This window comes from Pholcus phalangioides, unplaced genomic scaffold, assembly GCF_987345545.1.
Source record: "Pholcus phalangioides strain wild (caught in Gottingen) unplaced genomic scaffold, Ppha-v1.0 ptg000001l_1, whole genome shotgun sequence".
In the NCBI taxonomy this organism is placed as follows: Eukaryota; Metazoa; Arthropoda; class Arachnida; order Araneae; family Pholcidae; genus Pholcus; species Pholcus phalangioides.
This window is the reverse complement of record NW_028301594.1, coordinates 1,040,502-1,055,584: the sequence shown is the minus strand read 5'-3', so window position 1 is coordinate 1,055,584 and position 15,083 is coordinate 1,040,502. Positions and strand designations below refer to the sequence as shown.

The 15,083-nt window shown below is 31.8% G+C and overlaps 1 protein-coding gene across 3 annotated transcripts in view; it reads right to left on the bottom strand.

Moving 5' to 3' along the window:
- Nucleotides 1–776: 776 nt before the first annotated feature.
- Nucleotides 777–15,083, bottom strand: part of whd (carnitine O-palmitoyltransferase whd) — a 43,636-nt gene continuing 29,329 nt past the window's right edge. For 2 of the 3 annotated variants that reach the window (XM_089232414.1, XM_089232369.1), the window contains 13 exons: nucleotides 14,676–14,756; nucleotides 14,479–14,554; nucleotides 13,462–13,509; nucleotides 13,223–13,330; nucleotides 12,828–12,853; nucleotides 8,922–8,981; nucleotides 7,752–7,836; nucleotides 6,708–6,872; nucleotides 6,287–6,421; nucleotides 5,969–6,157; nucleotides 4,266–4,343; nucleotides 3,359–3,451; nucleotides 1,122–1,321 (listed from right to left, as the gene is read on the bottom strand). In XM_089232414.1, coding sequence (XP_089088540.1) covers nucleotides 1,247–1,321; nucleotides 3,359–3,451; nucleotides 4,266–4,343; nucleotides 5,969–6,157; nucleotides 6,287–6,421; nucleotides 6,708–6,872; nucleotides 7,752–7,836; nucleotides 8,922–8,981; nucleotides 12,828–12,853; nucleotides 13,223–13,330; nucleotides 13,462–13,509; nucleotides 14,479–14,554; nucleotides 14,676–14,756 — 1,219 coding nt within the window. In that variant the 3' untranslated portion in view covers nucleotides 1,122–1,246. Of the gene's footprint in view, nucleotides 1,322–3,358; nucleotides 3,452–4,265; nucleotides 4,344–5,968; nucleotides 6,158–6,286; nucleotides 6,422–6,707; nucleotides 6,873–7,751; nucleotides 7,837–8,921; nucleotides 8,982–12,827; nucleotides 12,854–13,222; nucleotides 13,331–13,461; nucleotides 13,510–14,478; nucleotides 14,555–14,675; nucleotides 14,757–15,083 lie in introns of all 3 variants that reach the window. The other variant, XM_089232412.1, reaches the window with a different exon arrangement.

Below are 15,083 nucleotides of genomic sequence, written 5' to 3'. Positions count from 1 at the left end.
TTTAGGATTATATAATTTTTATATAATCAAAATAATAAACTAATAGCAACATATTTCTGGGAAAATTTTCATAAAAAAAAGTTGTTTAATCAGTTAGCTGCCTTGCATCGCATTTAAAAGACAACATGCAAAAATGCAATTTACAAACGAAATCACAATCAGTAGATGGAAAAAAAAATGTGTTTTCACTGAGATCCGAAAAAAATGACTTCCTAGAAATTAACCTCATATGCTTATTTTATTATTTTAGACATGGAAAATAATTCATAACTCTTGAATTTAAGAAAAATAAATATGGCTTAATAATGCTAAAAAAGCAGTATATTTAACAAGAGTTTTTTTTCCACATCTGTTTTGCGCGTAGATTTTGAAATAATTTTTTGATTCTCAACATCATGTATTTCAAATCGATGAAATCCACCTTCATTACCTTCAGATGAGCTCCACAAATTTGCATAAATCACACACACCAATGGAAATTAAAAGAAATGAATCTGGACTTTGATGACAAAAAGCAAAAGATTTAAAGAATGTTTGAAGGAAGCACCTGCATATTGATTGTTTTTGAAAATTTATAATTACTAAAAGAAATTCTATATTTAAAAAATTAATAAAATAATACCAGCAATAAAATACAAATGATGAAAATCTCTAATAAAGGCTTTCCTACATGCTGAAAATTTTCTCCGAAAAAAAAACAAAAAATATATATAGCTTGTAATAACAAAAAATATATATAGCTATATATATAAAAATATATATACCTTCTTATGCAGCATTAAATATAACCAAATTTTTTTTCCTCTCAATAAGTTATCCTTCTAAGATTGCTCAACAACTCTGCCTTGAAGCGATTTTAGTGACAAGGTATCGTCTGGTGTTGAGAAATGGGAAAAAATCCTTTAAATAACACCACCCACTACAAATAATATTTTTTAACATTCTCCATGAAATTTGGAAAACAATGGTTTAAAAAAAAATTATTTGGAAGCATCTGATTAATGGCAACAAAATAAATATAGAGAAACGCATGTATATGTATGTAAAACAGGTGCAATAAATAAAAGTATTTGATTAGACTTTTTTCTTTTCTCTTGTGAGAAATCTGAAAAAATAACTCCTTTAAACATGTCTTTGTTTTCTGTTTAATAAGTAAAACTAAACGTAAAAGTAGATGTGCCCAGTAATGCTCTGACTTCTTCGAAAAAGACCTTGGTGGCATCAACAACACAGCCCCTCATGAGACTTAATTCTTTTTCTCGAAAAGATCTTTGATATCCTTCAAAGCCTGCACAATGTGAGAACTAAATCTCTGAGAGTCCTAAAATAAAAAGAAATTCTAAACTATACACTAAAGTCTACTACTAACAAATCCATGATACAGTAAAAATCAGTTTATGGAAATTTCACCCTGACGTGTTTCGTCCCTGGACATTTCGCTTGCCCTGCCTGTGTAAGTAGCAAAGTGAGTGGGTGAGTGGTCATATGAGTGAATGAATGACCATAAGACTGGCCAAGTGAGTGGGTGCATGAGTGACAGATTAAAGGGGTGACAGACCTATGAGTGAACGAATGACCATAACACTGAGCAAGTGAGTGACCAGATGAGTGTGTGCATGACTAAATGACCAATTCAAGGGGGTTAGTGACTCTACAATATGTATACATGTGAGTGTGTGCATGACTTGAGAGACCAAGTGATTGTGACTACTCATATACTCATTCCCTTCGTCATTCCTATGGTCATTCACTCACCCATCTTGTCGCTCACTTGATCATTCACTCATCCATACAGTCACTCCCGCATAGTGAATCACACTCACTTGGTCACTCATATGGTCAATCACCCACTTATATGGTCACTCACACAGTCAGTCATTTACTTAGTCACTCATACAGTCAGGGCAAGCAACATGTCTAGGGAGAAAATTTCTGTGGATCCCGTATAAATCAACACATTGAAAGCTGGCATCCCATTTCACGAAAAAAATAATACAAGAGGCGAGAAAATTTTCAGCTAAAATTGCATAAAATTAATAATTTTATAAAATTGTTATAACTTGAAAGTTCTAGGTTTTCTTTCAACCAAAACTCATCTTACATAGAAATACTGTAAAACTCCTATTTTGCAGACACTCGCGGGACAAAAAAAAATTTCTGTAAAAAAGGGGCGACTATCTGAGGGTAGGGGTTCTTGTTGAAACTGTAAAATATAGTATTAACAACTAAAATAGTTGATTATTTGAAAATGAACAAAATTCTGACATTATAAGATGTTTTTAAAGTCATAAAAGTGCACATAATCATTGCAATAGTCTGCAACTAAAATTGGAAAATAAATAGTATACAAAGAAAAGTTTAAGACTAAAAAACTTCCTGGACAGATCATATGGATCTCTTGGGAATAGAAGAGGATCACGTTATCTGAAGTTTGGATACTAAATCTATATCTTTTGGAAAAATCAATCAATCCAATAGCTGAGTATTCCAACTCCATAAGCTGCACGACTAAACAAAATGCCTTCCCGTCATTGTGTTCACAGGAAAATGTATTTAATTCATGTTGGAAGATGTGCTGATATAAATTCCAAACATTTTGTGTGGTTCTAAGACTCTAATTCAGCAGCTGCATAGAGAAAATTTTAGGTGTCAATACCAATTTTTCAGTTGCCGGGAATTTGTCCAGCTGTGACATAGCGAATAAAATACCCCATGATTTTTCACAGAAAAATACAAAAACCGCTTGCAACCGGAGGTTAACAAAATTCAAAATTTCATTCAAACGTTACCATGAAGTGAGAAATATACTGGAAATAATGCTTCAATCTAGTGAGCATAATTTGAATCAAAATTACACCTATTGGTGACCATACAGGGGTTTTAGTCCAATGAAACAAATGATGAAAATGGTGTCCGTGGCCACATCTGAAGGTGACTGCTAAGCAAGGGTTCAAAACGCATTATTTGAATACGATTTTTATTTGGTTATAAAACAAGGGTGACTGTTAAGAGGTGTTTTACTGTATGGATCTTTTCTTATTGCTTTCTTTTATTATTTATGATCTCAAAGAAACAAAAACTCGTCCCCTTTTACAGAAATCAGAAATAATTCCTTTGTAACAAGACAGGAAAAAGGTATAAAAAATGACTAACTATTAAACAGTTACTAGGAACGTTTAAATAAGAAACCATAAATGTTTAACAAAACAGTTATGATAAGCAATTGAAAAAAAATTAATTCATATTCATTAAGCAAAATACTAATGGCTGATCATTAATTAATTTTGCATGAAATTAATCCTATTCAATCATTTCAACAAACTACATAAAAGACATATAATCAGAGAATTCAAATTACTGTTTCTGGCGAAGATATTTTGCTTGAAACATGGAAAAACACGATGTCTTCCCCAGCAATAATGTAAGATACTCCATAGCCATCATCAGCCACCTACAAAAAATAATCTGAGTGGTTAGTAACCCTAGAATACTAACTAAAATAAAAGCTGATAAAAACTGCATGTTAACTTTCCATACATCTACGTTTCTGAGACGTAAAGTTAGTATTCTAGGGTAAATGCAATTGCATACCAGTAATATATAAATTCTTTTCTTCTGAATTTGAGACAGGAGTTAATTACATGGCAATCCTTGGCCTCTGTCTGTGGCCCAATCCCTTTGTTTTGTTCAATGTTAACCCCAATATGCTTATCCGTTTTGAACACCAATGCTATGAGCATAAACCATAAGCAGATACAGGCTATCCCAATGGAAGGGGGCAATAGCCAACCTCTCACCTCTGCCCTTTTTCAAGTGTAAACTGTCCCCCATCTCTGAATGAACTCCAACTTCCAAATCTCTCAATTTAACAAATTTTTTCAGAACTCTCTGGATATATATTTGTATTATCTCAAACCCAATATAACAATTTCTTCAATTTAATTAATAAGAGAGAGAGAGAAAGCTGGTTTCATTTGATTCGTTAAATCAGAGTTCAACTGTATATGCAGATTATTAATGATAGGTTAAATAATGAAACACTACTATGTGAGTGATCATCATCCCACCAATATTTATACATAGACATGATCCTAAAACCCAATTACTGAAAATAATTTTAATAATCAATGTGAACTTTTATCAACCGTTATAGTGGTGGGTTTTGTTTAAGGCTATGAGGAAGATTGGAGAATTTCCTGACAATAACCACTGATGGGATATAAAAAAATGTTTATCATTAATTTAAATATTAAATTCAAACTTACAGGACCAAAACCTCCACCAGCAGATATGTGATGAGGATTTTTTTTCAAATCCATAAGATCAGTCTGGCCATGAGGAGTCTAAATAAAAGCAGAAAATTGTGATTACTTGTGCCAAAAAATAATAATTACAGTAGACTCTCACCTATCCGGCTCGTGACTATTCAGCCAAGTTAAAAAATAATTACAATAGTCCTTAATAAAATTATGAATAATTTACTTTGCCAAGGCGTTACAAGTTTAATTAAAATTTGTGTAATCATTTATCAATGAAATAAATTGAAATATTTTTGTAAGAATTAAGCTTACGTTTTATGTTAATATTTTGTTTATTTTAACTCTCCCAATGGCAGAGTAAAAGTTACTAAACCTTTAGTAAAATGTCATAATTCTATAACGTCATCTTACTAATAAAGTAGGCTTTCTTCCGATTTTCAGCAGGTGTAAAGCATAGGGTATCAGGAAAAGCAGTCCAATGAGAAATCATCTATACAAAATATCTGGGTTTGTTAATGCTAAAATAATAGTCTTTTAAGGAGGCAAGAGATCTTGTCACTACAGCTGAGAGTGTTGAAAGTATATGTATTCATACTGTACAGTGGGCAGGATTTTATATATTTCTTGCAATTAAGTTGACATTATAAAGGTTAACTGTAAAAACTTATCTTACAAGGTGTAAAATGTTATTTTTTCTTGGAAAATTTATCTGTAAAAATGTATCTTAAAATACTGTACAATATTTTTATTCTTGAACTTTCTTTTTCTGTAATAAATTTTTAAAACGTACAGTAGACTTACATAATAAACATCTATGAAGTTCTTGCTTGTACTAAGAGGTCAGAATATATGAGAGCAGACTTTGGTATAAAAAGGATATCTGCGATGGTATGATCTGAATAAGAAGTGAACATTTATAGAAGTCCAACCTACCCATCTTTTTTATTAACTGGCTTGCCCTTCCACCACATTAGGCCGGATCATTCAGAGTCTACTGTAATTGAATGGTTGTTAAACATTTGAGAATGATATTTGTATTCACTAAACTTGAGCTGTCCCTGGCACACTCACAAATTTAAAGATGGTGCCTTTTTTCCCTTATCAGTCACCACTAAATAAACCTCAGTACTGCCTCTTTTCAAAGAAAAGAGTTTTTACTGTCACAGAAAGACGATGTCCTAAAAACCTTTTATAATAGAACAAACAATGACCACGAAAGCTTCTTAATATATTTCAATGCCAGACTAAACAGACATGATTGCTTGTGGACACCTAATTAGGTGGTCTGTGATTCTAATTGTAGAGTTAGTGTATCAAGATCAACCTATCCAAAATCCTTTCCCTGAACAGAAAGACTGGCAAAAAATCTACTACTACTACTACTACTTAACTTTACATACATCTCGTACACATTCCTCTACAGAATTTCTAAGAAATCGGTGCAAGTCAGAATATGCTATGTGTGTGTATGTATATGCATGGTAAAACATATGCAGGCAGAAGCAGCTATTGTCAAAAAGTGAAGTTGAATGCCAGAAAGAGAACACTTCATTGAATTGTGACAAAAAATATGTGAGACTTTGTCTTTGAAAAAATATAAGACCATGGCATTACAAATCCCAGTGTGAAATAAAATGCTTGCTAATCATATAGTTTTACTTGAATTTTCATAATTATATCATGATTTAAAAGGGAAGAAAACAAAGTACCTGACTTGTTGAAAGTCTCCATGGCTCACTAAGAACTTCATTCAAAAATGGGGATTCAACTTCCAAATAGCGTGCAACAACATACAGGCAGAACATGTGACGGTCGATTCCTTTCCCACACATTGCATCTTGATAACCTCTTTGATGTCTATCACAAGCAACTCGTAGCAGTTGTTGCTTTTCCGAGTCCTACAAAGTAGAAATAGAATGCAGTATCAAGAATACATTCGAAATGTAACTGCACAGTCGAAACTGTAATGTTTAAAGAAGTGAAGTATAAGCTGTAGAAACTAAAAAAATAACTAATACACAACTTACTGTAGCATTGGGATTCAGCATAGACCTCACCCAAGTGCAGGACTCTACAGTAACTGGTCGGACGGTTTCAGTTCTTCCTTCACGATATAACCTTGTCATAGATGCTTCATATGTCAAGCTAAACTTATTGGAATCCTTCAAGTGGTAAAATTTGAAGGAAAAAAAAATTGTACACCAACATATTGATGAAATGGGGGAAAAAAACAAATTGGCAAATAAAATATTTCACTACATACTTCGGCAATTCATTGCAATATGCCAATTAAAACCATTTTTATGTACAACCGAAAAAATATACTTTGACTTCATTTAAAAGTAGACCATATAGTAAGGAAAATTTTACATGTTTGTACTTAAATTATAATAATGAAAATTTGTGTAGATATATATTCACACACATAAAAAAGAAGTTATTACTCACCCGAAAATATGCCAGCTGCAATGCCATCTGTATGTAAGCATCAGGACTAACTTTGCATTTCTTCATGAACCCTTTTCCATATGCATCATGCATTATCAAGCGAAGATCCACATCATCAATTGCAGATAATGATGAAACAACACACTGATCAATGACCTTAGCACACTGCAGTGGAAAAACTGTGTTAAATTTGCTTATTATTAACAGAAAAATCCAACTTCACATCAGTGATTGATGAATTTTATAAATATGCTACTTCTATTAATTAATAGTGTAAGATCCTTCCAGTAATTACAGTAGAGTCTCAATAATTGGAGTTGATTGGGACCGAGGCCTCCTCAGATTATTGAAAAACTTGAATTGTCCGAAAACTAAAAAAATGCTTTAAATGTTGGTTTTACTTAGTAAAAAAAGGCAAGCAAAACCAGTACTAGCATACTTACTGCATTTGCAATAATTTTAATTGTTTCGCCTCTATCCAGTCTTTTTGTAGCTTCAAACTTAGCAAAAAAGCAAACTGTCTTTCACTTGTACAGTACTTTTCGAAGTTATTTTGTATAATTTCATAAAGATTACAAACAGCATAGTGTAGAGATCTTAGCCATATGTGTTTTAAAAAAGAATGAATGTGAAAAGGCGTGAATATGAAAGAGTGATTGAGAAGAGTTTGAGAATGCTGAGATACTGATAGCTTTCAACTAATACTACTACACTATACACATGCACCTCATCCACATTCTAACAAACTGGTACATGTTACCCATTATGAGACAGGGCTGCGTGGTCCCTTTCAAACTGAAATAACTAACTGTACAATGCATAAGTACTACATAGTATTCCTGGAACAAAAATAAAGAAGTTTGGTTCCTGGTGGAAAAAAAGAGGGAAAGAGTCTCATGAAGGTAATTTGAAAATTTTCATGCCTCCCCACAATTTTTTTTTCCGGAAACTCAAAATTTTTAGGCTCTACTGTACAACAAATCAATAATTTGAAAAGTTATTCCAACCAATCCGAATTTAAGAACTTTTTCAGTGAAATTTTACCTGTGGAGGTAAATCCCATCTCAGTCTCACTGGTGACGGTACTGAACATTCAGTATAATCTTTGCAGTTCCCATCTTCACTATATCTGAGGTGGAAATTATACCATAAATATAAAAGAACATTTTAATATACAGGATGTTGCTTTGAAGTAGCAACAAACTTAGAGGGGTGGGAGGAACAAAAATCGCCATAGAACATGGTATCATAAACCATGTTTAGTCTGTGAAAATCTCGAAAATACTTATGAAGGGTGGATGTCGAGTGGGACGAAAAAACCAATAATAAGTAGAAAAAACATTTGACAACATGATTACAACACAGCGTGTGGAATACAAAATAAAGTACAATAATAAGTACAAAATCATTTACTTCACAATATGATTACAACACAGCTTGAGCAGCACAGTTCAGTGTCAGAAAGTATTTGAGAAGAAATTATATTGAAGTTGTTGTTCAAAGAATTATTGTACATTTTTTTCCCACACTACAGGCTGTGTTGCAATAATCATGCTGTCAAATAGATGTTTTTTTCTATTTATTATTAGTTGTTTTGTCCAACTCAACATCACACCCTTAATAAGCATATTTGAGATTTTCATAGACTAAATGTGGTTTGCGATACCATGTTCTACGCCAATTTTTGTTCCTCTTGATGCATAATATCACCCCTCTGAGTTTGTCGCCACTTAAAGGCAACACCTGTATTATGCAGTGAAACACTATTAAGACAAAGTCAAAGAAATGATTGAAATATCTTGTATAAATGAAAAAAACAGTGCAATTTGGTTATGCTAAAAAAAAAACCATGAAATATATAATTCACCTCAAGGAAGTGAGTCTCAACGAGATTCACTGAACAAATTTTTACCATTTATTTGAATGGTAAAATCAGAAAAAGAAATTTTAATGAAGGAAAAACAGCAAAAATAACACATAATCATTCAAGTGAGTAGCTGCATGGATTTCTGCAATAGCATGTGGTTAATTTAAATTTAAAAAATTATATTGATCAAAATTATAATCACAAAGGTATTCACATTGTAGAGAAATTAATTCAGCAGTTTAATATGTTATAAAAAAAAGTAAAACAAGACAAGCAGTAATTGATTACATAAAGAATTTTATTTTTTACCTAAAAAAAATCAAAAAGTAGAATATTAGTAAACATACTCATTGATGTCATATGCTAAGCAGAACTCCCATAGGTGTGACATTATTGGAGCATCAGCCCTAATAAAATACAACATAATCTTTGAATACAGTATGAAACTAATTTAATATTTCAGAACATGGATGAGAAAAAGTAATGAATAATAATTATGATGTACTCTATTGAGTTTTTGATGAAACAAGATTTTTAATAGGGGGGGGGGGTAAGTATTGTGCAATCAAATAAATATTAGAGAAAATTATACAAGATTATCCTTAATTTTTATCCAAGAATTCTACAAAATAACAAATGCATAAGTAGGAATGAAAAATACAGTAAGTGCCAAACAACAAATTTCACAGGAGTGTGAAAAATAAGTTTCAGGCCACCTTACTATGTTTTCCAGGTAAGTGCTGATAAAATGATAATGGCAGCAAGGGCATTGCACAATTACTACATTCTGTAGGTACCTCCTTGTAGTACTAATGCCACTGACAGCATATATTTACTACATTTTGACACTGAAAAAAACTTTTTTTTTTTTGGTACTTACTGCGTTTTTCATTTCCAGTCTTCAAATATCCAAGATGTTATAGGAGGAAATGTGCTATTACCTACTACCACACCACCCATGAACATCATCCATATTTCTCAGTGAAACTTCTAATGAATTGATACATGTTGGAAAGTGAAGTTTGTTTCTGTATAATGCTTGTAATAGTGCTGCTATCTGCCATCTATTTTTCGAACTATAAGTGAAGTGTAATGATTGAAGATTTGTACTGTTTTAGGTCTGTTGTTTTCTGTGGTGAGACTTTTTAACCAAGAGATCAGCTTGCATTCGCACCTTGAAGTTGGGAAATACAGAAAGCTAACTTCAGCCGACCACCAACAATTATTTACACAAAACCTAGTCCTAACGTTGGCTGTATCCCATTATCTTAAAAACCAATAACTATAATTATTAATGAAGACATCTTGGAACTGTGGCAAGGAAAAAAAATACTGTTCCGGTTTTTATGCCCTTAATAATCAAAAATTCGAGGAAAAGGCATAAAATTTTGTAGAAATAAGATTCCTCAGTAAATAGAAACATTGGTCCAATGGTATAAATTTTTTATGTATATATATATATATATATATGTGTGTGTGTATCTGTGCCAAAGGTAAAGCTAAATTTTACAGAAAAAGAGTTTGTAGGTAGGGTGGGTGGGTGTGTGTGTGTCTTTCTATGGAGCTAACTTGTTTTATAAAGTGAATATCTCTGTTATTTATTGAAATAGAACTTAGTGTCCTCTGTGTAGTGTAATAAAAGTACAGCAAATTAATAGTGTTCTTCCAATATTTAAAAAAAATAGTCATAGTGTCCTTTACCTCTCTCATACAGAGATATATAAGTCGAACTCTGATAATTCTAATAATCTCTTTAAATGGAAGTTTCCCACTCAACCCCCAGAACTTTTCTGTATTGGACTGTTAAAATTTTCCCTAAAAACTTGAAGTTTTCTTCCTTTAAGTCAGGGAATTCGGGAATGAGAGAAAATTAAAAAACAGAAATTGGTAATAGAATTTCGCACTTAGCAACAGAAAAGATTTAGTACTTAACAACAGAAAGAATTTAGCAGTATAATTCAATATTTAGGATTTCATAGATTCATTTAGAGAATTAATTTGTCTGCTTGAAAAAAGTGAATGATTTTCTCACAAAAGGAGGACTCTTATTTTTTGACAGAAAATAATCTTGCATACACTTTATTTATAGTTTGTTTCATTTATATGAGTATCATGTATGTGTCCCTTTTCATATATAATGAAGTATGTACATCTAGCTTAATTATAAATTTTCTCATTCAGTAATTAAATATGGTTGAATTAGAATAACTATAGTCTGTTTCATGTTAACTTTGCAGTGAAGAGAAAGGTAGAGAGTGTATTCCTTCGCCGCAAAATATAGTTCTCATATATCGGAGGTTTAAGGTGAACCTTTATACAGAATATTTCGATTTTTTCTATGATTTTGAAAAAAAATACTGAAAAAACATCGTTTTGAACCGATGTTTACTTGTTTAAAATTTTTAAATTGTAAAAAATATTGGTTACCATTATCAAAAATCCATAGCAACGACAACGACACTCTGGCGCGATATCCTAGAAATTTTCCCCGCCAATATCACTGTCGTGTTTTTTCCGTTACACAATGTACTGTATATTTTTATTTTTTTTTCGTTATTTGGTTGAATTTTCCATAACGATACAATTTTTCATTGTTTTATATGCAGTTATAGGCTTGCATAAAAACGAATATTCAATGAGTTTTATTTTCTCCCAAAAATAGGCTCAGTGAGTTCAGATATTAACTCATAGATTACAAGAAGTGTTTCTCTTCCACGAGAGTGCCGATACTATTGTGAGAGGCTGTTTATGGGTGCAGAAGTTTTGATTAGGTTTTTCTTTTTTTTTAATTATTTATTTTTTGCCATGTTTATGGGATAGTTTTAGTTTCCAATCACAGAGAGTGTTGACAGAGTCGCGACTTCCACTCACACGAACGGACGCCATCTTCTACCCACCTGTTTCTCTCGATGCGCCCCTTGCCTTTAGTGTCTCTTTAGATAAAATAAATGAGAGGGGGGGGGGGGGTCCACAGTGGTTTGGGATTTCATCTTTTATGTGACAGTTGTGTCTTTATTTTCACCAGAGAAAGCCACGCTAAAGTTCTCGGCTCTTCCATTCCTGAATACTATATTTTTGGTTTTTGAATACGCGCTGTAAACAAAACTCGATAAGAATCATCCGTAATAACCATGAGCACCACATCAACCGTAACAAAAGACTAAAGCTGTCGTGAAAACAAGTGGCATCGACGTATACCGTTCGGGGAAAGGGGGAGGTTGAGCGACGAAAATTTTGGCAAGAAAAGTAAGTAGAAAAATTCTAAACTTTTCCGTATCATTATTATTATTTGGGGATATTCCTGCATTTACACGTGAAAACAAAGTTAATCTGCTTCTTCTCAATTTTATTTAATGTTAATTTTTTCCATTTAAATTTTTAAAAAAATTAAAAATCCCCAAGTTTTTGAGAGCCATGGTTAATATACAGTATTTTAAAATTATACGTTGCTTTCATAATATTGTTTTGGATTTTTTTTTGTAAATAAATTTCAGCTGAGGGAAGGGAAATATCGCAGAAACATATGACTGTTTTTTGAAATTTTTAGTGTTACTTACGGCACATAAATGAAGAGTAAGTGACACGCTGATAGAAGATAATTATTTTTTTTCTAAATTTTAAAACACTTTCTAATCAAAAAACAAAACAAATGATTTCAAAAACCTCACTTTAATTTCTGAAAGTATCGGCAACGGTTTTCTTTTAATTCTATAATTATTACTAATTTAACTGTGCAATTACGTTACACGTAAAAAATATTTTTCTCAGTGAGATTGGCGAGAATCGGCCATACCTTACCGAGGCAGTGCATCGATACATTGGTTAAGAGGATTTCGTTGTCATAGCAACGAGTGATGCAGCTCCCTCGTAGCTTCTGCTTCACTGCAAAGTTAACCTGAAACGAACTATAATGTTTTCAAATTTGTTTTTCACCAGTGATTTGGCATGTTTTAGTAACACAATATTCTTAAATAGCACTGTCATTTTAAAAAATCTTTCTTTTTCCCACTCTGAAATCAGAATTTCCGATATATAAGTCAAACTATTCATAACTCAAAAAAAATTTCTTTTGGCTGCTGCACATTTGACTTATCGAGATTTGACCACATAATAAAATTATAAATCTAATAGCTGCATACGACATAAAAGTGACAAAACTCAACTCAAAACTTACATCTGAAGTTATAAATGTGTGAGCGAGAGGAAATTTTATCAATTTAATAAGTACTAGGTATAGTGAAATGAGGGCTTACCAGGAATGTTCAGCATTCAATCCAACCTAAAAAATTTTGTGGGAAAAACAAAAACTTCAGAGGCAATGAACCAAGCAAGTAATAAAAGGTATTATTTTCACTAATAATACAAATACAATGCCACAACAGCCAAAATGCCCAATGAGGTGGCTGAGAAAAGAAGCTAAATTTTTTTTTTAATTCATGAAAAGAATTTTCACTAGAAACAATGGGATTTCAAGTGTGAAAACTTCTTTTAATTAAAAGCTCTGCGTTGGCTACTAATACCAAAATTTTAAAAAAAAAGCATAAAACGCAAACTTTTCATAAAAATTAGCTTTAGTGCTGCTACATTTTGAGAAAGTAAAGCAAAAAATATAACTAAAAGTGAAGTAATAAATAACCAAAATTCATACTCGTCCATTTTTGCCAACAATGATGCTGAAGGACTTATCAAACCAGCGATCATATCCTTTTCCATGGAGCATTGCTCTACCAAAATGATTTAGTTTACTTGGGTCAGCCTGAAATACATAAATAATTTAAGCAAATTTTAGAAAAAAACATTAAAATGCATAGAAATTCATGATAGCTGTGCCAGATGTAAAAATTAGCAATATACTTATGAGAGAAAGCACAGGCTGTATTAACTTACTTTATCAAATTCATAACATTCATCATCCAAAGAGACAAAAAAAGCAGCCTACAGAAAAAAATTAAATATAAATTAGAGAAGCTAAACTGACATGTTGAATAGCAAAATGATCATCAATCAACACATATTGCCTCTGTGAATACTCAGATAAGTATGCTTCACTACGATGACTGGATTGAAACAAACCAAGATGTATGTCTGCATCTGCAGCAGACACTGAGGAAAAACACAGACAAGTGTTTCAAGCATTAAAGCAGTTGACATAATAGTTTAATTTAAAACTTTCTCATGGAGAAAGCTATGATAACATCAATGACCCCTAATAAAGTCAATAAAATTCATATGCAGAATTATTACAACCTTTTTCATGCACAGAGCTGAACTTTCAACCGAGTAATTTGAATGTATTCTTATTAAACCTTTACTTTTTTTACGAAAATTCAATTTGAATTGCTTCAATCCAGCTTAATAATAAATTTTCAATCTAAAATATAGTTTCCCAAACTTTTTTTCCCCCATTGCCCCTTCTTCAGAAATTTTTTTCTCTCATCACCCGACTCAAACAAACCCATAGGATCCTATGTTATGCCCTTCTATCGCCCACCTAGACCATTCCATCACCCACCAGGAGGTGATGTTGCCCACTTTGGGAAACACTGATCTAAAAGATAATGTTTATTAATGCTCAATCAGTAATATTTTCAAAAGAAACTTAAATATGGTATGTTAATTTTATTGAAATACTATGGCAGTCTCTCTCTCAGTATTTTAAATAAAAATTATATATGTGCAGCATATAAAAAAAACTGCAACATTCCTGGCAAAGCATTGAATATTTTCATACAGAAACAGCTACATTAAAGCTATATTCAGCTTGGGCACACTTAGAAATCACCAAAATCAGTTTCAATAACTAATGTGAAAAAACATTAAAAAATATTACAAATTTATTTTTAATTTAAATTTTATTAGTCTTCAGAGTTTCATCCATTTTCATCTATTTATGCAACTATATACCTTTTCAATGCTGTCCAATGATGCCTTGTTCACACCTTTAGAGAAGTACTGTAGCCGAACTTCCGACCATAATGACCTTTAAAAAAAGATTTTATCTCAAAATTCTTTCAATTTTAAGAGAGTTTTTTACACAATAATAACAAACTTTCAAACATGAAAAAGGTTCATTGAAAAACATAAAAAATAATTAATGTTACCTTTCCACAGCAGTAAGAGCACCCAAATGTTTCTCACCAAATTCAGGTTCAGATGTATCATTCAGGATTTTTTCTATTTGCCTTGTTTTGATGAAAACAAACAATAAATTAGACAGCTTTTCACTCAGGTGCAGTTTTCATTTTCTGAATTAACTTCAAAAACAAAAATACTTCTGATAGCAATAACTGCAGCATACATAAAATGGTGCATGGTCAAAAGCAATAGGCAAATGATACAAAACTCAAATTGTTTTAAAGAATGCTATTTTAAAGTTCACAATGCAATAAGTAAAATAGTGTTATTTCAAAGTTTTAAAAAAACACTCTCTTAAACCTTGAGCAATTTAATAAAATATTAATAGTGAATAGTAACAACTAAATTATTAGTTTAAACATTATCTCAATTTG